The 18,224-nt window shown below is 53.1% G+C and overlaps 1 protein-coding gene across 6 annotated transcripts in view; it reads left to right on the plus strand.

Moving 5' to 3' along the window:
• The window catches only part of LOC137319970 (RNA-binding protein 10-like), a 52,190-nt gene that overhangs the window by 10,551 nt on the left and 23,415 nt on the right, over positions 1 to 18,224 (plus strand). For 5 of the 6 annotated variants that reach the window (XM_067981834.1, XM_067981833.1, XM_067981836.1 and 2 more), the window contains 9 exons: positions 6,529 to 6,615; positions 7,255 to 7,315; positions 7,965 to 8,129; positions 8,630 to 8,790; positions 12,098 to 12,195; positions 13,298 to 13,385; positions 14,478 to 14,594; positions 15,752 to 15,872; positions 17,966 to 18,114. In XM_067981834.1, coding sequence (XP_067837935.1) covers positions 6,529 to 6,615; positions 7,255 to 7,315; positions 7,965 to 8,129; positions 8,630 to 8,790; positions 12,098 to 12,195; positions 13,298 to 13,385; positions 14,478 to 14,594; positions 15,752 to 15,872; positions 17,966 to 18,114 — 1,047 coding nt within the window. Of the gene's footprint in view, positions 1 to 5,659; positions 6,616 to 7,254; positions 7,316 to 7,964; positions 8,130 to 8,629; positions 8,791 to 12,097; positions 12,196 to 13,297; positions 13,386 to 14,477; positions 14,595 to 15,751; positions 15,873 to 17,965; positions 18,115 to 18,224 lie in introns of those variants that run through there. The other variant, XM_067981838.1, reaches the window with a different exon arrangement.

Raw genomic sequence — 18,224 nt, forward strand, 5'->3', positions numbered from 1 at the left:
AGAGAGAGAGCTGAGCGCAGGCACGTCACACTTGCCCATTTTTTTCCCTCTCTTTCCCCCCCCCCCCCCCCCAGCCCCACCCTTTACCTTAAACATTCACTCCCTTCACCACCGGCGCACTGTGGCTGCAGTGTGTACCATCCACAGGACGCACTGCAGCAACTCGCCAAGGCTTCTTCAACAGCACCTCCCAAACCCGCGACCTCTACCACCTAGAAGGACAAGGTCAGCAGGCGCACGGGAACAACACCACCTGCACGTTCCCCTCCAAGTCACACACCATCCCGACTTGGAAATATATCGGCCGTTCCTCCGTCGTCACTGGGTCAAAATCCTGGAACTCCCTAACAGCACTGTGGGAGAACCTTTACCACACGGACTGCAGCGGTTCAAGAAGGCGGCTCACCACCACCTTCTCGAGGGACATCTCGGGATGGGCAATAAATGCCGGCCTCGCCAGCGACGCCCACATCCCATGAACGAATTTTTAAAAAAAAAACACCTCCCAAAGTAGGGGTGCTGATGCCCATTGTAGCGCCAACTCACTCAGCGTAGACAGGACTGAAAAAAAGTGGAGCAGGCGAGGTTCGGGAGGGGTGTGGCGGGCTTGGTCGTCGGGGACCCGCTGCTGCAAGTGAGTCTGGTGGGGTGGGAGGGGGTATTGCGCATTAGGTTATACAGCCTCTGAGCTGCCAAGTTATCGGGAACCGCCACGGCAGATCATTGAAGTGCGCTGCTGATTCTGCGTCTCGGACAGCGTCTCCGGGGCGGGGGGCGGGGGGGGCGGTCAGTCAAGGTCACGCGCGCTTTATTTAAAAGAAAACGCGCCCATCAGAACTAGTGGATCTGCGTAGCTCCAGAAGGCTGACCATCTCGCTGCGGTGATGGAGGTGCGTGTGGATCAGGCATCAGTGTCTTTTAAGATGTCAAATGAATTGTAATATGCCAGAAAAAAAAAACACACACACATACACACTGGAACTTTTATTTTTGCTGCTGAAAATATTTTGGTTTTTTTTTAACATGTGTGTGTATATATATATATATATGAAAAGTGTGGACAACGTTTGCAGTCTGATTCTGTTTTATGTCTTTTTTTAAAAAAAAAAGAAATGAAACGCTTGTTAAAAATGAGTGAATTCTGGTATTCCTGAAGTATTTTTTGTCATTCTTCCGCTCCGTACAAGTCGTAATCTGGGGGACGCTCATGTTTTCCACTCCTCTCACCCGAGGGTACCTGTAGCTGTTGCCTATTTGTTTGAAGAATGTACGTGGGGCATTCCCGTTTTTTAAAAATGGTTTTGTCAGCAGCAAAAGGCCGGCCTGGTTAAGTGGTCGTGGTTTGAGACGGTTATTTTGTCCTCGTCGTTCTCTGGTATGGAGTCTTGGTGCTGCGGTTCGGGCACGGTGCATTGGTGAAATGGCATGGCCGGAGCTTGGCTTCTGGTCCCTTGGCCAGGCGTTGGTGTGTGCCGTGCTGGTCTTGGTGGTGTGGCACGGGGCGGAGGATTGCACGTCTTTCTCTCCGTGCCCTCCCGGTGTAAAGGTGGTTCGGAGCGTGAGGAGCCTTGGCAGCAAGGCGGGATTGAGCTAACGGGACCTGTAGGCCTTTCAAAGTGTGCGCCTGCATCCTGAGTGACTGAGATCTCCAGGTTAACGGCTTTATCGCAAGTGCTGTGGCAATTAACTGGTTTTCTGTCTTCATTGAAGAACATACTGAAAGCAAACGGAAGTATGTATCTGTGTCTGTCTGTGTGTGTGTGTATGTGGATAAATAAAACAGCATGTAAAGAATTTGGGAGTAAATGCATTAAGGGTAAGGTTATGCAGAATGTCGCAGTTATTATCTATTGAGACCATGCTGTTTCTTGAAGGATATTGTGGAGTTGGCAATTTGGAATAACTTCTGCCGCCATTGCCTCAGCACCAAGGGAAGTTGTTAAGTGCGTCAGTGCAACACAGAGGGCACCGGGCAAATGCCTCAAACTGCTCCGTGTCGCAGAGGCCCTGTAGACAGCACAGAGCACGAGGGTCTGTGCTTGTGACTTCTCTAATCCTGTCGAGCTCTTCGGAGCCACGCGATCAGAGGTTACTTTACTAGCCCTTTTGGAGTGGGTCCTGTAACTGAATTTCCACTTTATTCCAGCCAACGTGGGGGGGGGCGGTGGTGGGGGACGGGATTATTAAATTTCAGATCCCTCCCAGTTTTTTTGTGTGTGGAGGGCTGTGTTGCACTGACAGGTCTGGCCGTACACTCCTGGCGCTGGAGCTTGTCTGATGTGTTTATGGACCTGTAACGTAACTACATTGATGCAGCGATTTTATATATTAAAAAAAAAAGGTGCTACTTCTGGTTTCATTATGTTGGAAGTGTTTTGAGCGAGGTGGACTCACCAGTTGACTCACCAGTTGACTGCTGTAGGCTGGTACAGAAGCCTTAGCAGGAAGGAAGAAGGGCCTTTTGATACAGTGCACTGCAGATGTTTGCTTCAGAGGGAGGAGGGGGAGGTGATGGTTGTTTGTAAGACTCTCTCCGAGAGGCGGCTGTGCTGTCCTGGTGTGGGGGAAAGAGGTCTGACCAGCTCCCCGGAGGTAAATATCTCCCCACAGCCTTGAATGCACACACCCAAAGCACTTGTTAGGTCATCTTGGTTCTCTGATCAGGAGTTCTGTGATTAGGGATGGGCAATAAATGCTGGCCTTGCCAGCGACGCCCACATCCCATGAACGAATGACAAAAAAAACGTTCCGTGGTGATTTTAGAAAGGTAACATTGGGTGGTCCCAGTGACTCGGGGTAATCCGCTGCCCATTTAGGTGCTGAACCACACCGACTGCGATGGTCCCAGGTTCCATCTCTGGTTAGGGAGGTGGGAGAATCAGCCAGGGCTCCTGCTCCTGATCACCGTTCAGCGACTCCCTCTGCAAAGTGCACCTGTGTGGGGATTTCGGGTGAAGACTGGATGGGACTCGGTGGTCAGGCACCCGGCCAGTGTCCAGGTTCAGGAGGGGAAGGGGAGAACCGGGGAATGATGTGGTTTTTTTGAATGTCGGTGGCATCACATTCAGTGGGATCCGTCCCTTCCCAGTGTCCGACAGAGGCCCTTCTAACTTCCTGCTTCGTTGTGTCAGAAATGAAACAAGAATAGTGACAATACCGTTCCACCATGTTGTAGTCGTTAGGAGGTGTTTGTTACTCTCTCCTGATCTGATGTAGAGCTGCTAGCTAAAGCTGTGCTGTAAGATTTGATGTCAAGGGCTTTGTGGACTGCGTTTGTCCGATTGCAGGGAATGCTGATTCACTCGGAATGCCGGGGTGCCCCTCTTCCGGTTTGTCGTTAACCGCTCAGACCCCTCCCTGGCCGTTCACCCTCCCACCAGATTTCTGTGCAGGTTCCACTCTCCCCACTCTGAACCCCTCGATTAGATTCCAGCCTGTAACTCGCTCCCGGGTATCTGTTATTCTATATATAAACCCCCCCCGAACCCCTCGATTAGATTTCAGCCTGTAACTCACTCCTGGGTATCTGTTATTCCATATATAAACGCCCCCGAACCCCTCGATTAGATTTCAGTCTACAACTCACTCCCGGGTATCTGTTATTCTATATATAAACGCCCCCGAACCCCTCGATTAGATTCCAGCCTGTAACTCATTCCCGGGTATCTGTTATTCTATATATAAACCCCCCCCCCGAACCCCTCGATTAGATTCCAGTCTGTAACTCACTCCCGGGTATCTGTTATTCTATATATAAACCCCCCGAACCCCTCGATTAGATTCCAGCCTGCAACTCACTCCCGGGTATCTGTTGTTCTATATATAAACCCCCCGAACCCCTCGATTAGATTCCAGTCTGTAACTCACTCCCGGGTATCTGTTATTCTATATATAAACCCCCCGAACCCCTCGATTAGATTCCAGCCTGTAACTCACTCCCGGGTATCTGTTATTCTATACATAAACCCCCCCGAACCCCTCGATTAGATTCCAGCCTGCAACTCACTCCCGGGTATCTGTTATTCTATATATAAACCCCCCCCCCCCCCCCGAACCCCTCGATCAGATTCCAGTCTGTAACTCACTCCCGGATATCTGTTATTCTATATATAAACCCCCCGAACCCCTCGATTAGATTCCAGCCTGCAACTCACTCCCGGGTATCTGTTATTCTATATATAAACCCCCCGAACCCCTCGATTAGATTCCAGCCTGTAACTCACTCCCGGGTATCTGTTAATCTATATATAAACCCCCCGAACCCCTCGATTAGATTCCAGCCTGTAACTCACTCCCGGGTATCTGTTATTCTATATATAAACCCCCCGAACCCCTCGATTAGATTCCAGTCTGTAACTCACTCCCGGGTATCTGTTAATCTATATATAAACCCCCCGAACCCCTCGATTAGATTCCAGCCTGTAACTCACTCCCGGGTATCTGTTATTCTATATATAAACCCCCCGAACCCCTCGATTAGATTCCAGCCTGTAACTCACTCCCGGGTATCTGTTATTCTATATATAAACCCCCCGAACCCCTCGATTAGATTCCAGTCTGTAACTCACTCCCGGGTATCTGTTATTCTATATATAAACCCCCCGAACCCCTCGATTAGATTCCAGTCTGTAACTCACTCCCGGGTATCTGTTATTCCATATATGAACCCCCGGAACTCCTCGATTAGATTCCAGCCTGTTACTCACTCCGGGTATCTGTTATTCTATATATAAACCGGGCGGTTGCAGACCCAGTGAGTGGTGATTCCCTGCTTATCCTGGTGGATGAACAACCCTCGATTCAGTTGTTGCTGTGGCAGTGGTCTTTTTGTTTTCAAATGGTTTTAGATTGTTGTGATGTTGGAGGAAAGAGCCCATCGTTTTGTAAGAGGCGAGCAGCTGAGAGATTTATTCTGAAACGATGTCGATGGGGGTGTGGTTGCAGTACGATTATCTCCACCTCCCAAAAAAAAGGGGGAACCGTGTGGCGTTTGTTCCCCAGTTACCTGCTCAGTGAGCTAATCTCAGGTGGGCCGGCGGGGTGGGGGGGTCCCACGATTGGTCTCAGTGCCCTGGGGAGGGGGTGGGGGCGGGGGGAGATGAACCAGGGCTCCTCTCATCCCTCCCTGTCACCCAGTGACGACTCCTGCTGAAAGTGCGTTGACTTCGGCGGAGAGCGGAGATCGGGTTCGGCTGCGATGCTCCCGCAGTCGAATAGCCCGATTGGCACTCGCTTGCCTGTGATCGCGCTTGGCCTGCCGAACGATACGAGAGTCTTCGTGACAGGAGAGGAAAAGAGGCCTGTGCAGGTATAATCCTACTGCGACTCACCCTGATAGTGTCCAGTGATCTGGTCGCGTGCATGTTGTCTGCTGTTGCAGGACCAGCGCCTAATGGCTGTTCTAAAGGAGAGAGCTTTGAGGTCAGTCTTTGAGGTCGACTTGCACCGACCGGGGCTGTGATAGGGGCTGTACTGGTCTGATCTTTGCGTGCTTTTCTCTCTCTCTTTCTTTCTCTCTCTCTCTACCCAGTTTGTCGTTGTCTCCTCAGGCTTCTGATTGGTTTCCAGTGCACGGCAGCGGCAGGAGTCATTTCTGGGTCGGAAGCTGCTTCGCCGCGTTGCGTTGGAGGGGGGTGGGGTGCGGGAAGTAGGGGGGGTCGTACCCGACGGTGCCAGACGGCCAGAGTCGCTCGCTTTGCGACCGCGCGTTTCGAGCCCCTCAAATTCCGCAGGGCAGTGGCTGAAGCGACACGTCAGCACGGGAAGGCAGCCCCTTAGCGCGCGGCTCCCCGCGCGCTGGATCTTCGTCGAAAGACGCCGCGCCTCGCGCTCTTCGATGGGAGCGGTCTCACTCTGGGTGGCGCTCGGCCTCCGAAACAGCCCGCAGCTTCCAACCCAGGGCTTGCGGTCCTGTTTTCGAGCCGCTGGCCGTGAGTTTGCTGTCTGCCTTCTCTTCACTTGTTCCCTGGTTGTTACGGTCTGGCTGGCTTTGGCCTTCACTGATTTCCCACCCCCCCTCCCACCCTGAAAGGGTTGCAGAACACAGTGAGAGGGGGATATGTACTGCAACGTTTGCCTGTATGTGCGTGTGTGTGTGCGCGCTTGTTTTCTAAACTCTCCCCCGAGTGCCATTTCTCGTCTGGAAAGAGCATTGCTGTCTGTTTAATTCTTCCTGCTCCCGTTAATTTTCGGAATAAAATGTTGTTGCCTCTCAGTGGAGGCAGGGTCGTCTCTCCTGTCGCCTCTCCCAGCTTGAGCAAATCGTTTCCAAAACCAAGTCGCAGGTTTTTTTTTAGAAGGTGAGAGTTTGGTCGGCTCAGGGCCAGGTGTATTTGTTCCACAGTTGAGAGGTTCAGACTTTTTATTTTCTTAATTTGGTTTTGTTTTATTATTTTTTTTTTGTTGTTCTCCGATCTGTCGTCCTTTTTTTTTCTCTCTGCAGAAGGGTTTGTTCACTGATGAGGCATGAAGTGGGAATCCTTGGCTCTGAAGGAGGAACTCATTTTGTCACTCCTGTGTTTCTTGCAGCACTCCCTTGCTATTCTCGGCCAGCAAGTCTCCATGTACTACAGCGACCCGAAGCCCAAGGCAAACGAGGACTGGCTGTGTAACAAGGTAACGTGGTGTGTGGCTCACGCATCGCACTGCGGTGTGTCGGCCGAGGCGTGGTCAGGGCATGCACTCTCCACCTCCGAGTCAGAGGTCGTGGGTTTGAGCCCCCAGCTCCAGAGACACGAGCCCCATTAGCTAGGCCCACACTCCTCCAGTGCCGCGCTGTCGGAGGGTCAGTGCTGAGGGAGCGCCGCGCTGTCGGAGGGTCAGTGCTGAGGGAGCGCCGCGCTGTCGGAGGGTCAGTGCTGAGGGAGCGCCGCGCTGACGGAGGGTCAGTGCTGAGGGAGCGCCGCGCTGACGGAGGGTCAGTGCTGAGGGAGCGCCGCGCTGACGGAGGGTCAGTGCTGAGGGAGCGCCGCGCTGACGGAGGGTCAGTGCTGAGGGAGCGCCGCGCTGTCGGAGGGTCAGTGCTGAGGGAGCGCCGCGCTGTCGGAGGGTCAGTGCTGAGGGAGCGCCGCGCTGTCGGAGGGGCCATTAAACCGAGGTGCTCTGCAAGTGTTAGAATCTCACAGCACGGAAGGAGGCCATTCGGCCCATCGTGCCTGTGCCAGCTCTTTTAAAGAGCGACCCAATTAGTCCCACTATCCCCGCACCCCCCCCTGCTATCGGTGTGTTTTAAATTGTTTTTCATTTTGCTCGCAGTGTGGTGTGCAGAATTTTAAACGGCGTGAGAAATGCTTCAAGTGTGGGGTCCCCAAGTCAGGTGAGTGCAGCTGAAACGTGTCTGTGTTGAGCTATGCTGGCTGATCATTAACATGACCTTTTAATTGATTTAAAACACAAAAAGAATTGTGAGCTTGGATCGTTCCCTGGGAGGTGAATGGATGTCCCGGAGCACTTCTGAGACATACAGACCAGGAAGATGCGATGTTGCACCCCCACCCGCGGTGGGGGATAGAGGAGCTTACAATTGGCTTTGAGCGTTCCCTTGGTTTAAGGAGGGAGACGGTCCGCCAGGATTCCTGTACCTGACCTCCGCCCAGTGACTCCTGCTGGAAAAAGGTGCGGCTGTCGGGAATGAGGACAGGATTGGGCTCGGCTGTGATGCCCTCCCCAGTCAAATATTCCACCAACGCTCACCGTCTGGGCTCACACGTGATGACCGCTTGCGGGAGGCATCGTAAGGCACCTGCGGGACCCGTAGCCCAGCACGATTCAGTGCCTAAAAGGAGAGCATTTTAAAATATAAATAAAAATTGTACCTGTGCGTTTGCTTACGGATTTTATCCTCCGTGAGATTTTTGTAACTAAGTCTGAGTTGCACAAGATGAGGGGACGATCTTGTGCGCCTGCAGTTCGGATGTCTCGACGTTGAACTTCAGTTGTAATCTAACTCGCTGTCCCGTTTGCAGAAGGCGAGCTGCGCCTCGTGTCCGGCAGGAAGGAGCACCAGCTGCCCCTCCCAGAGGGTCCTCAACCACTGCTCAAACTACCCCAGCCCTTCCAGCCCCCACAGCTTCAGCACCAGCACCTGCTACACAGCCAACACCAGCAGCTCAACGAGAACGCTAACGACAGTAAGTTCGGGTGAAGCTCGCCGGGTGGGTGTGTTATTGGACGTGCTGTGCCCACTCGAATGAGAACCCGTGCCCCCTAGCCGTACAGTTCAACAGTCTGTCCTTCCTAGCTTGGGTTGTGTTAGGTCTGTCACTGTATAACACTGGGGTACAGTACTGGTGGGTCCAGGTCTGTCACTGTATAACACTGGGGTACAGTACTGGTGGGTCCGGGTCTGTCACTGTATAACACTGGGGTACAGTACTGGTGGGTCCAGGTCTGTCACTGTATAACACTGGGGTACAGTACTGGTGGGTCCGGGTCTGTCACTGTATAACACTGGGGTACAGTACTGGTGGGTCCAGGTCTGTCCCTGTGAGGGAGTTAGTCACCTTTGTGGACCCCCTGTGGCCACCCCTTCCTACTGTCGCTTTACTCTGTCTGTATGAGAGTAACGGTCACCCTGCTTGCTCCGTTCAGCTGCGAGTCCTGACCCTTTTTGGTTTTCAACCCATCTCAGCTGTAATCCTGCGGAACCTGAACCCACACACCACTCTGGATGTGATCCTGAACGCGTTGACACCCTATGCTGTGCTGTCTCCCTCCAATGTGCGGCTGATCAAAGACAAGCAGACCCAGCTGAACAGAGGATTCGCTTTCATCCAGCTCTCGACCATTGTGGTGAGTCCTGTGCCACTTGTTTGTTTAAGAACTTTTTGTAAACGTGAACTTTGTGCTCATCAAGATAATGTTATCACTGGGCAATGAAACAGTTTCAATTTCAGGCATCCGGTTTCAGGATCAAAGACTCCCAGGGCAGGTACAGGGTTAGATACAGAGTAAAGCTCCATCTACACTGTCCCATCAAACACTCCCAGGGCATGTACAGGGTTAGATACAGAGTAAAGCTCCCTCTACACTGTCCCATCAAACACTCCCAGGGCAGGTACAGGGTTAGATACAGAGTAAAGCTCCCTCTACACTGTCCCATCAAACACTCCCAGGGCAGGTACAGGGTTAGATACAGAGTAAAGCTCCCTCTACACTGTCCCATCAAACACTCCCAGGGCATGTACAGGGTTAGATACAGAGTAAAGCTCCCTCTACACTGTCCCATCAAACACTCCCAGGGCAGGTACAGGGTTAGATACAGAGTAAAGCTCCCTCTACACTGTCCCATCAAACTCTTCCAGGGCAGGTACAGGGTTAGATACAGAGTAAAGCTCCCTCTACACTGTCCCATCAAACTCTTCCAGGGCAGGTACAAGGTTAGATACAGAGTAAAGCTCCCTCTACACTGTCCCATCAAACTCTTCCAGGGCAGGTACAGGGTTAGATACAGTCAAGCTCCCTCTATGTTCAGGTTTCCTATGCACTATTTCCAATGCAGAGAGTAGGCAGGTAACCTACTCTTTGGCCTGTGCCAAAGTCAGTGGTAGAAACGAAAGCTGTGATAGAAGGTGAGAAATCTGAAATAATAGCGGGAAAGGCACAGTAGGTCCGTCAGCACCTGATTTGTTTTCTGGTTTGATTCGCTCTTTCGATGCTGCTTTATAATTGGTCTGAAGAAAGTACACGAGAGAGAGGGAGGGAGGGAGGCCTGGGCGATCTTCAGCTTTGCCTCTGGTGGAACCATCCTGTGTGCGCAAGGAGGTTTGTGGAGACAAATGCTCCAAGAGCCTGTCGTTTTTTTGCGGGGAGCTTAACCCCGTCTCCTCACCCTGTGCCAGATCCTCAATGTCCTCCTTCCGGGATCACACCTCTCGAGCCCGTTGAAACTGCTCGGCTCGATGGCCTTCCCCGTTTCGCAACAGATCGGCATGGGCTTCTCGGCCAAGGTAGGAACACCAGACCACCCTGGGTTGGATGCACGGCCCAGCAGGGCACTGAGCCACGGAGACTGTAGGTCCCGGGCTCTGTCGCCGGCCTGTGAGGGGCTCACTGATGTGAAGAGGGACCAAGGCTGCACTAGTGGCCAGTCACTCAGGACCCCTGGAAACGGCTCCCTCGGGAGACAGTGGTAGCAGATAGTATTGAATCATTCAGTTGCAAATTAGATAAGATTTTGGAACCCAGTGTCTGCGTAATTTGAGACATGGCACGTGGTAAGTAAGTGTAGCATTTCTGGGAGGGACAGGTGACTTTGGACCGATGGTTCCCAAAGCTCTCCCCCACTCAGGGTTTTCCTCCCCTCACGTCTGGGTCTGTTGTGGACCAATTGATAAGAAATCGATTGCTCTGATTAATCAACAACTGCCGTTATCGTTGTATCGGACGACTACCAGGATGCTTATCTGAGGACGGATGTCCTTGCCATGGAGAGAGTGCAACGAAGGTTTACCAGACTGATTCCTGGGATGGCAGGACTGACGTATGAGGAGAGATTGGGTCGACTAGGCCTATATTCACTCGAGTTTAGAAGAATGAGAGGTGATCTCATCGAAACATATAAAATTCTAACAGGACGAGACAGACTAGATGCAGGGAGGATGTTCCCGATGGCTGGGGAGTCCAGAACCAGGGGGTCACAGTCTCAGGATACGGGGTATGCCATTTAGAACCGAGATGAGGAGGAATTTCTTCACTCAGAGGGTGGTGAAACTGTGAAATTCTCTACCACAGAAGGCAGTGGAGGCCAAGTCATTAGATGTATTCAATAAGGAGATAGATATATTTCTTAATGCTAAAGGGATAAGGGGAAAAAGCGGGAACAGGGTACTGAGTTAGACGATCAGCCATGATCGTTTTGAATGGTGGAGCAGGCCCGAAGGGCTGAATGGCCTACTCTTGCTCCTATTTTCTGTGTTTCTATGATATGCTAAGAAGGAGGACGAGATGGATCTTTTTCCGTCTAGCAATTGCTGTTTTTAAAAAAAAAGATTTGCATTTTCACGGCGCCTTTCACCACTTCTGGACGTCCCAAAGCACTTCACAGCCAATGAAGTACTTTTGAAGTGTGGTCACTGTTGTAATGTAGGAAACGCGGCAACCAATTTGCGCACAGCAAGATCCCACATGCAGCAGTGTGATAATAACCAGATCATTTGTTTTAGTGATGTTAGTTGAGGGACAAATATTGGCCCCAGGACACCAGGGAGAACCCCCTTGCTCTCCGAAATAGTGGTCGTGGGATCTTTTACGCCCAACTGAGGGGGGGCAGACGGGGCCTCGGTTTAACATTCCATCCGAAAGACGGTACCTCTGACTGTACAGCACTCCCTCAGTACTGCACTGGGAGTGTCGGCCTGCAGTGGGGCCTCGAAGCCATGACCTTCTGACTCAGAGGCGGGGGTGAGACCCGCTGTGCCACAGCTGACACCCCATGTCCTCTATCCCTACTGCTCTGCAGCAGTGTGCAGTAGGGATAGAGAACATGGCTCTGCAGCCACGTGCATTGACTTTACAGCCCATCGCACTGCTCGACTGTCACAGACGATTTCAACAAAGTCCTACAAAATAAACAAATTCGCATCTTTGTTAAAATAGCGGAGGGAGGACAGTCGGTGAGCTCGCCAAACCTTCGTCCGCTAGTCTCTAGCCTCAGAGGGGAGTTACACGGAGAAACTGTTTCCTGTGGTGGAGGGAATCAGGAACAAGGGAACACAATCTTAAAATTAGAGCCAGGCCATTTAGGATTGGAATCAGGAAGCACTTTTTCACACAAAGGGGAGTGGAAATCTGGAACTCTCTCCACCAAAAGGCTGGGGATGCTGGAGGTCAATTGAGGCTTTCAAGGCCGAGATCGATAGATTTTTGTTGGGTGAGGGTATCGAGGGATATGGAGTAAAGGCGGGTAAATGGGATTGAGGTACAGATCAGCCCCGATCAGTTTGAAGGGCGGAACAGGCTCGAGGGGCTGAATGGCCTCCTCCTGTTTCCACGAGCAAGCTCTCCTCCATTGTTGCTCTGGAGAGGGACGGCATCCTTTTTCCTGAAGTTTTGAGTTTGGTCGGAACCGCTGCTGAGATTGTTCCCTTTCTGCTTGAAGGAAGCCTCCCAGCTGCTCCAGATCCTGCAGTCGCTGCAGCCGCCCCTCAACATCGACGGCAAAACCATCAACGTCGAGTTCGCAAAGGGCACCAAGAGGTACGTACTCTGCACTGGGGACGCTAATTATACATAGAAACAAAGCCTTGCATCTCCACAGCACCTTTCACCACCTCAGGACGTCCCAAAGCGCTTTACAGCCAGTGAAGTACTTTTTGAAGTGTGGTCAGTGTTGTAATGTGGGAAAAGCGGCGGCCCATTTGCACACAGCGAGATCAACGACCTGTGTCCCCCTCTTAGAAAGCGTGTGAAGAAGCTCCCTCGATGGCTCCACGCAGCGCCCGGTATAGTATCGAGCCCCACAGAGCAGGGGAGCTCCCAGGATCTATCCCGGGGAGGGGGTAAATCGGCCTCTTTTCTGGCTCCCGATTACTATCCAGGGGTCTCTGCTGGAACGTGCGTGTGGGTATGTGTGTCGTTTTCGTACAGGGTCAGGGCTTGCTTGTGATTCCTTTACCCACGCCTCATCGAGTAGCCCACTCACAATCGGTTCAGAAAGAAGAAGGATTTGCATTTCTCCAGCGCCTTTCACCACCTCAGGACGCCCCAAAGCGCTTTACAGCCCGTGAAGTACTTTTGAAGGGTGGTCACTGCTGTAATGTGGGAAACGTGGCAGCCAATCTGCGCACAGCAAGATCCCACAAACATCAACGTGATAATGACCAGACCGTCTGTTTATAGTGATGTTGGTTGAGGGATAAATATTGGGAGAACTCCCCCGCTCTGCTTCGAAACAGTGGCTGTGGGATCTTTTACATCAACGTCAGAGGGCAGACGGGGCCTCGGTTCAATGTCACGTCCAAAAGACAGCCCCTCCGACGGTGCGGCGCTCCCTCGATGCCGGCTCAAACCTCTCAGATGTGAGAATGTGGGAACGGGGTGGGGTTTGAACCCACGACCTGCTGAGAGACGAGTGTGCTACCACAGTGCCAAGGCTGGCACCTTAAGGTTTACACGAGGGCTGCTGATGCTTGAGGAACGAAAAGAAAAAAGTTGTGTTAATTGAGATTGATTCTGCTTGTCTATACTGAACCCGGAAATAAGTGACGCTGCAGGAGGCCCTGCGGGACTCCGATGACTCGCTAATCTCTGTGCGGAGAGTTCCCTCGCTCTGAAATCCTCTTTCCTCCCCACCCCCCAGGGACGTGGTCCTAACGGATGGGAGTCGAGCAAGCGCTGCTTCCGTGGCCAGCACAGCGATCGCAGCAGCGCAGTGGGCGGTCAACCAGGTGAGTGAGGGGGGGAGTATCGCAGGGTACGGGGAGTGAAGGGGGGAGAATCGCAGGGTACGGGGAGTGAAGGGGGGAGAATCGCAGGGTACGGGGAACGAGAGGGGGAGAATCGCAGGGTCCGGGGAGTGAAGGGGGGAGAATCGCAGGGCACGGGGAGTGAAGGGGGGAGAATCGCAGGGCACGGGGAGTGAAGGGGGGAGAATCGCAGGGTACGGGGAGGGAAGGGGGGAGAATCGCAGGGTACGGGGAGGGAAGGGGGGAGAATCGCAGGGTACGGGGAGTGAAGGGGGGAGAATCGCAGGGTACGGGGAGTGAGGGGAGAATTGCAGGGTACGGGGAGTGAAGGGGGGAGAATCGCAGGGTACGGGGAGTGAAGGAGGGAGAATCGCAGGGTACGGGGAGTGAAGGGGGGAGAATCGCAGGGTACGGGGAGTGAAGGGGGGAGAATCGCAGGGTACGGGGAGTGAAGGGGGGAGAATCGCAGGGCACGGGGAGTGAAGGGGGGAGAATCGCAGGGTACGGGGAGTGAAGGGGGGAGAATCGCAGGGTACGGGGAGTGAAGGGGGGAGAATCGCAGGGTACGGGGAGTGAAGTGGGGGGTTGATCCACCTGATGTCGTCTGAGCTTCCACCTCCAGGAATGGGTTTCTAGCCCAGACTGACGACGAATGGACCCCTCCTCTCACTGGGCAGTGCGTTGGGTGTGATGCCAACCTGTAATCCCTGTACACGGGCTGAAAGTCTTACCCAAACCAAGAGATGCGATTCCAGCCGGTCCTGTTGGCCGTGTGTCAGCAGCATAGATCTGTCCATAATTTGGGAGCCTAGTCTAGACGAACAAATGGAATAATAAGCGAAACAGACAGCTCAGCCTGCGCGATTGGGTGAGGCTCCGGACGCTGTATAACCCGGCCCCCCAGAACATGAGGGGGTGCCTTTGTACGAGGACAAGGGGCATCTTGAAAGAGACAGCTCTGCCAATTTTGCTGCAAGTTACTGTGTTGAAGGCTTTATAAAAAAATCAATTTTCTGGGCAATTTGAACTGTTGGCAGTAATGAGTGGTACACTCTGACCTTTCCCCTTCCGCAGAGTTCAGATTCCGATAACCAAGGCACATGGTTAAACCAGGATGGCCAACAAGGAGACTATTCCTACTATCACCACCAGAGTGGGCAGGACGACGGATACCAGCGGCAGTACAACCAGGTCAGTAACTGGCTGCTGAGGTGCTGCTCCAGGAGGTTGCTGATCTGCTTCAGCGTTGGGAGTTGGATGGCACAGCGGGTCAGCCACTGGCCGCTCACCTCTCCGACCCGGGTTTAAATCCAGCACAGACCGATGGGCGAAAAAGTCTCTTCTGGAGGAACAGGAGGGAGGCCATTCAGCCCCTCGGGCCTGGTGGACAGGAACAGGAGGGAGGCCATTCAGCCCCTCGGGCCTGGTGGACAGGAACAGGAGGGAGGCCATTCAGCCCCTCGGGCCTGGTGGACAGGAACAGGAGGGAGGCCATTCAGCCCCTCGGGCCTGGTGGACAGGAACAGGAGGGAGGCCATTCAGCCCCTCGGGCCTGGTGGACAGGAACAGGAGGGAGGCCATTCAGCCCCTCGGGCCTGGTGGACAGGAACAGGAGGGAGGCCATTCAGCCCCTCGGGCCTGGTGGACAGGAACAGGAGGGAGGCCATTCAGCCCCTCGGGCCTGGTGGACAGGAACAGGAGGGAGGCCATTCAGCCCCTCGGGCCTGGTGGACAGGAACAGGAGGGAGGCCATTCAGCCCCTCGGGCCTGGTGGACAGGAACAGGAGGGAGGCCATTCAGCCCCTCTGGCCTGGTGGACAGGAACAGGAGGGAGGCCATTCAGCCCCTCGGGCCTGGTGGACAGGAACAGGAGGGAGGTTATTCAGCCCCTCGGGCCTGGTGGACAGGAACAGGAGGGAGGTTATTCAGCCCCTCGGGCCTGCTCCGCCTCTCGACTTGTTCATGACTGTTCCTCAATTCCATTTACCTGCCTTTGCTCCGTATCCCTCGATACCCTTACCCAACAAAAATCTATCGATCTCAGTCTTGAAAGTTCCAATTGACCCCCAGCATCCACAGCTTTTTTGGGGGGGGAAGAGTTCCAGATTCCCACTCCCCTTTGTGCGAAGAAATGCTTCCTGACATCACCCCTGAACGGCCTGGCTCTAATTTTAAGGTTAAGCCCCCTTATTCTGGACTCCCCCCACCAGAGGAAATAATTTCTCTCGACCTGCCCTATGGAGTCTTTGATCACCCATCGAGATCGCTTCTAACCCCCTTTCCCCCCCCCCCACCCTCCCTAGGAGTCGGTCCCATCCTGATGCTAACGTCTTGTTTTACCCGTGCAGGGATACAGCGCTCAGACAGGCCAGTATTCCCAGGATTACCAGCGAGGCTCCGACCAGCAACAGAAGGGCAGCGGGCACTCGGCCCCTCCAACGACGTACGAGGCCCCACCGACCACCACAGGTCAGTCGCGCCCGTTGGCTTTAACGCACCGCTGTAAGAATCCCCTCGGAGGCCACGCAAACGGCCTAGCCTGGGCCTCACGGCAGTGAGCCTGTGGGAATCCCTACAATCGAGGAAAGCCTGACGCCAACCAATTGGTAACGTTTGAGTACTTTATTTGAAATAAGAAAAGTCAAGTACACACGGTACTTCAAGCAGCAATTTATTCTGAACAGCGGAGGCGAAGCTCACCCGGGTGATGTTCAGGACAATTGTATTCTGGCGTTAGCGTGGTTGTCCCGGTCTGTTGCACCTCAGTCACGCTGTTCCTTCACAACAAGCAAGAGTTTTGGGCTCACCTTTTATAGTAGAAATGATACCTGATAATCGACAGGCATTAACCCGTACAGGTTACTTTCCCCTATCTTTAGTTAGAGTGGGCCGGTGGCGTGGGGCCTGCCAACTCTGGGCCCTGGGTCTGGTGATGTTCACAGGCCCGCGGGTTACCACCTCCCAGGTAGGAGACCCTTAACCTGTTCTCTGTTCGACTTCCTTGCAGACCCTGCAGTTTCCGTACAGCTGCGAAGCGCATAGCCATTCCGCGCGCGGGCCTCTGAGAGTTACGGTGTTGTCACGGCCGTGCTTGCATCTGCTGGCACGCCTCTGTCTCTTTTGGGGAGGGCTGCCTGTCTTTTCCCAGACCAACAAGACTTCTTTTACGTTCACGAAACTTAACAAAGAAACCGTATGCTTGGGAATGCATTAGCGAGGTATCCGGGAGCACGTTAATGATTAAATGGTTCGAGCTGCTGAAGGTCACCAGGATTAAGTTTAAATCGCACATCCTTTGTTTGACCAAACCACCGACACATTTGTCTGGTTAACATGCTAAATAAATGATTGGGCTAAAAGTTTGTGGTTACATATTGAAATGCAGTGTAAACGTGATTAAACATAATGAGGTAGAAACATCTGCACAGAAACAGAAAGTCTCATTTCCCTTCACTGTTCAATGCTCTGATTAATCTCACACTCCTTATTTGGGCATCACCATCCTTGGACAGTCGCAGCCTTCTCTACCACTAGAAGGAGCTTTATTACCTCCGGGCGCAGCAGATCCCCATGTCGGTACCGACCAGACAAGAGCAGCAGGTGGATGGGAGCACCATCACGTCCGAGTCTCTCTCACACACACACACCGTTCCTTCATCGTCGCTGGGTCAAAATCCTGGAACTCCCTAACAGCACTGTGGGAGAACCGTCACCACACGGACCGCAGCGGTTCAAGAAGGCGGCTCACCACCACCTTCTCAAGGGGCAACTAGGGATGGGCAATAAATGCCGGCCTTGCCAGCGATGCCCACAGCGCCAGAAGGAATAAACAAAAACATTATTATGCAGACTGAGAGCTCACTTAGTCCTTGCTTTCCAAGACCAAGAAAGATCCACCAGTTACTGACTCAAACTTCTTGGTTTATTTCTTTCTCTGAGACGTGTGGCTCGTTTTTGCTGCTGTGCAATTTGGGAGGTGGGGTGGTGTTTGACGGGCCAGTGTAGAGGGAGCTTTACTCTGTATCTAACCCTGTACCTGCCCTGGGAGTGTTTGATGGGACAGTGTAGAGGGAGCTTTACTCTGTATCTAACCCTGTACCTGCCCTGGGAGTGTTTGATGGGACAGTGTAGAGGGAGCTTTACTCTGTATCTAACCCGTGCTGTACCTGCCCTGGGAGTGATTGATGGGACAGTGTAGAGGGAGCTTTACTCTGTATCTAACCCTGTACCTGCCCTGGGAGTGTTTGATGGGACAGTGTAGAGGGAGCTTTACTCTGTATCTATCCCTGTACCTGCCCTGGGAGTGTTTGATGGGACAGTGTAGAGGGAGCTTTACTCTGTATCTAACCCTGTACCTGCCCTGGGAGTGTTTGATGGGACAGTGTAGAGGGAGCTTTACTCTGTATCTAACCCTGTACCTGCCCTGGGAGTGTTTGATGGGACAGTGTAGAGGGAGCTTTACTCTGTATCTAACCCTGTACCTGCCCTGGGAGTGTTTGATGGACGGCAGCAGCTTCAGGACTGATGAGCCAGAGTATTGAGCCCCTTATGTTTTCTTGCAGTATCGGAAACCTCTTCGGAGCCGGCCATTCCCGGGGTCGATCCCATTCCGAGCCCGCAGTCCTACCCTCAGTCTGTTCAGACGCAAGCTGCTCCGCAGCTGTACCAGAAGTCATCCAGCACCTCGTCCGACAGCACGCGCACCACACAGGTAGGTCCATTCAGTGCTCGGCTGGGCGCAATTGGTGGGGGTGGGGTGGTGGGTGAAGAGAGAGGGAAGTGTGCCCATTTATGTATCGGTGTCAGCCGGGGCTCAGTGGG

The sequence above is a fragment of the Heptranchias perlo genome, unplaced genomic scaffold (assembly GCF_035084215.1).
Source record: "Heptranchias perlo isolate sHepPer1 unplaced genomic scaffold, sHepPer1.hap1 HAP1_SCAFFOLD_955, whole genome shotgun sequence".
Taxonomy (NCBI): Eukaryota; Metazoa; Chordata; class Chondrichthyes; order Hexanchiformes; family Hexanchidae; genus Heptranchias; species Heptranchias perlo.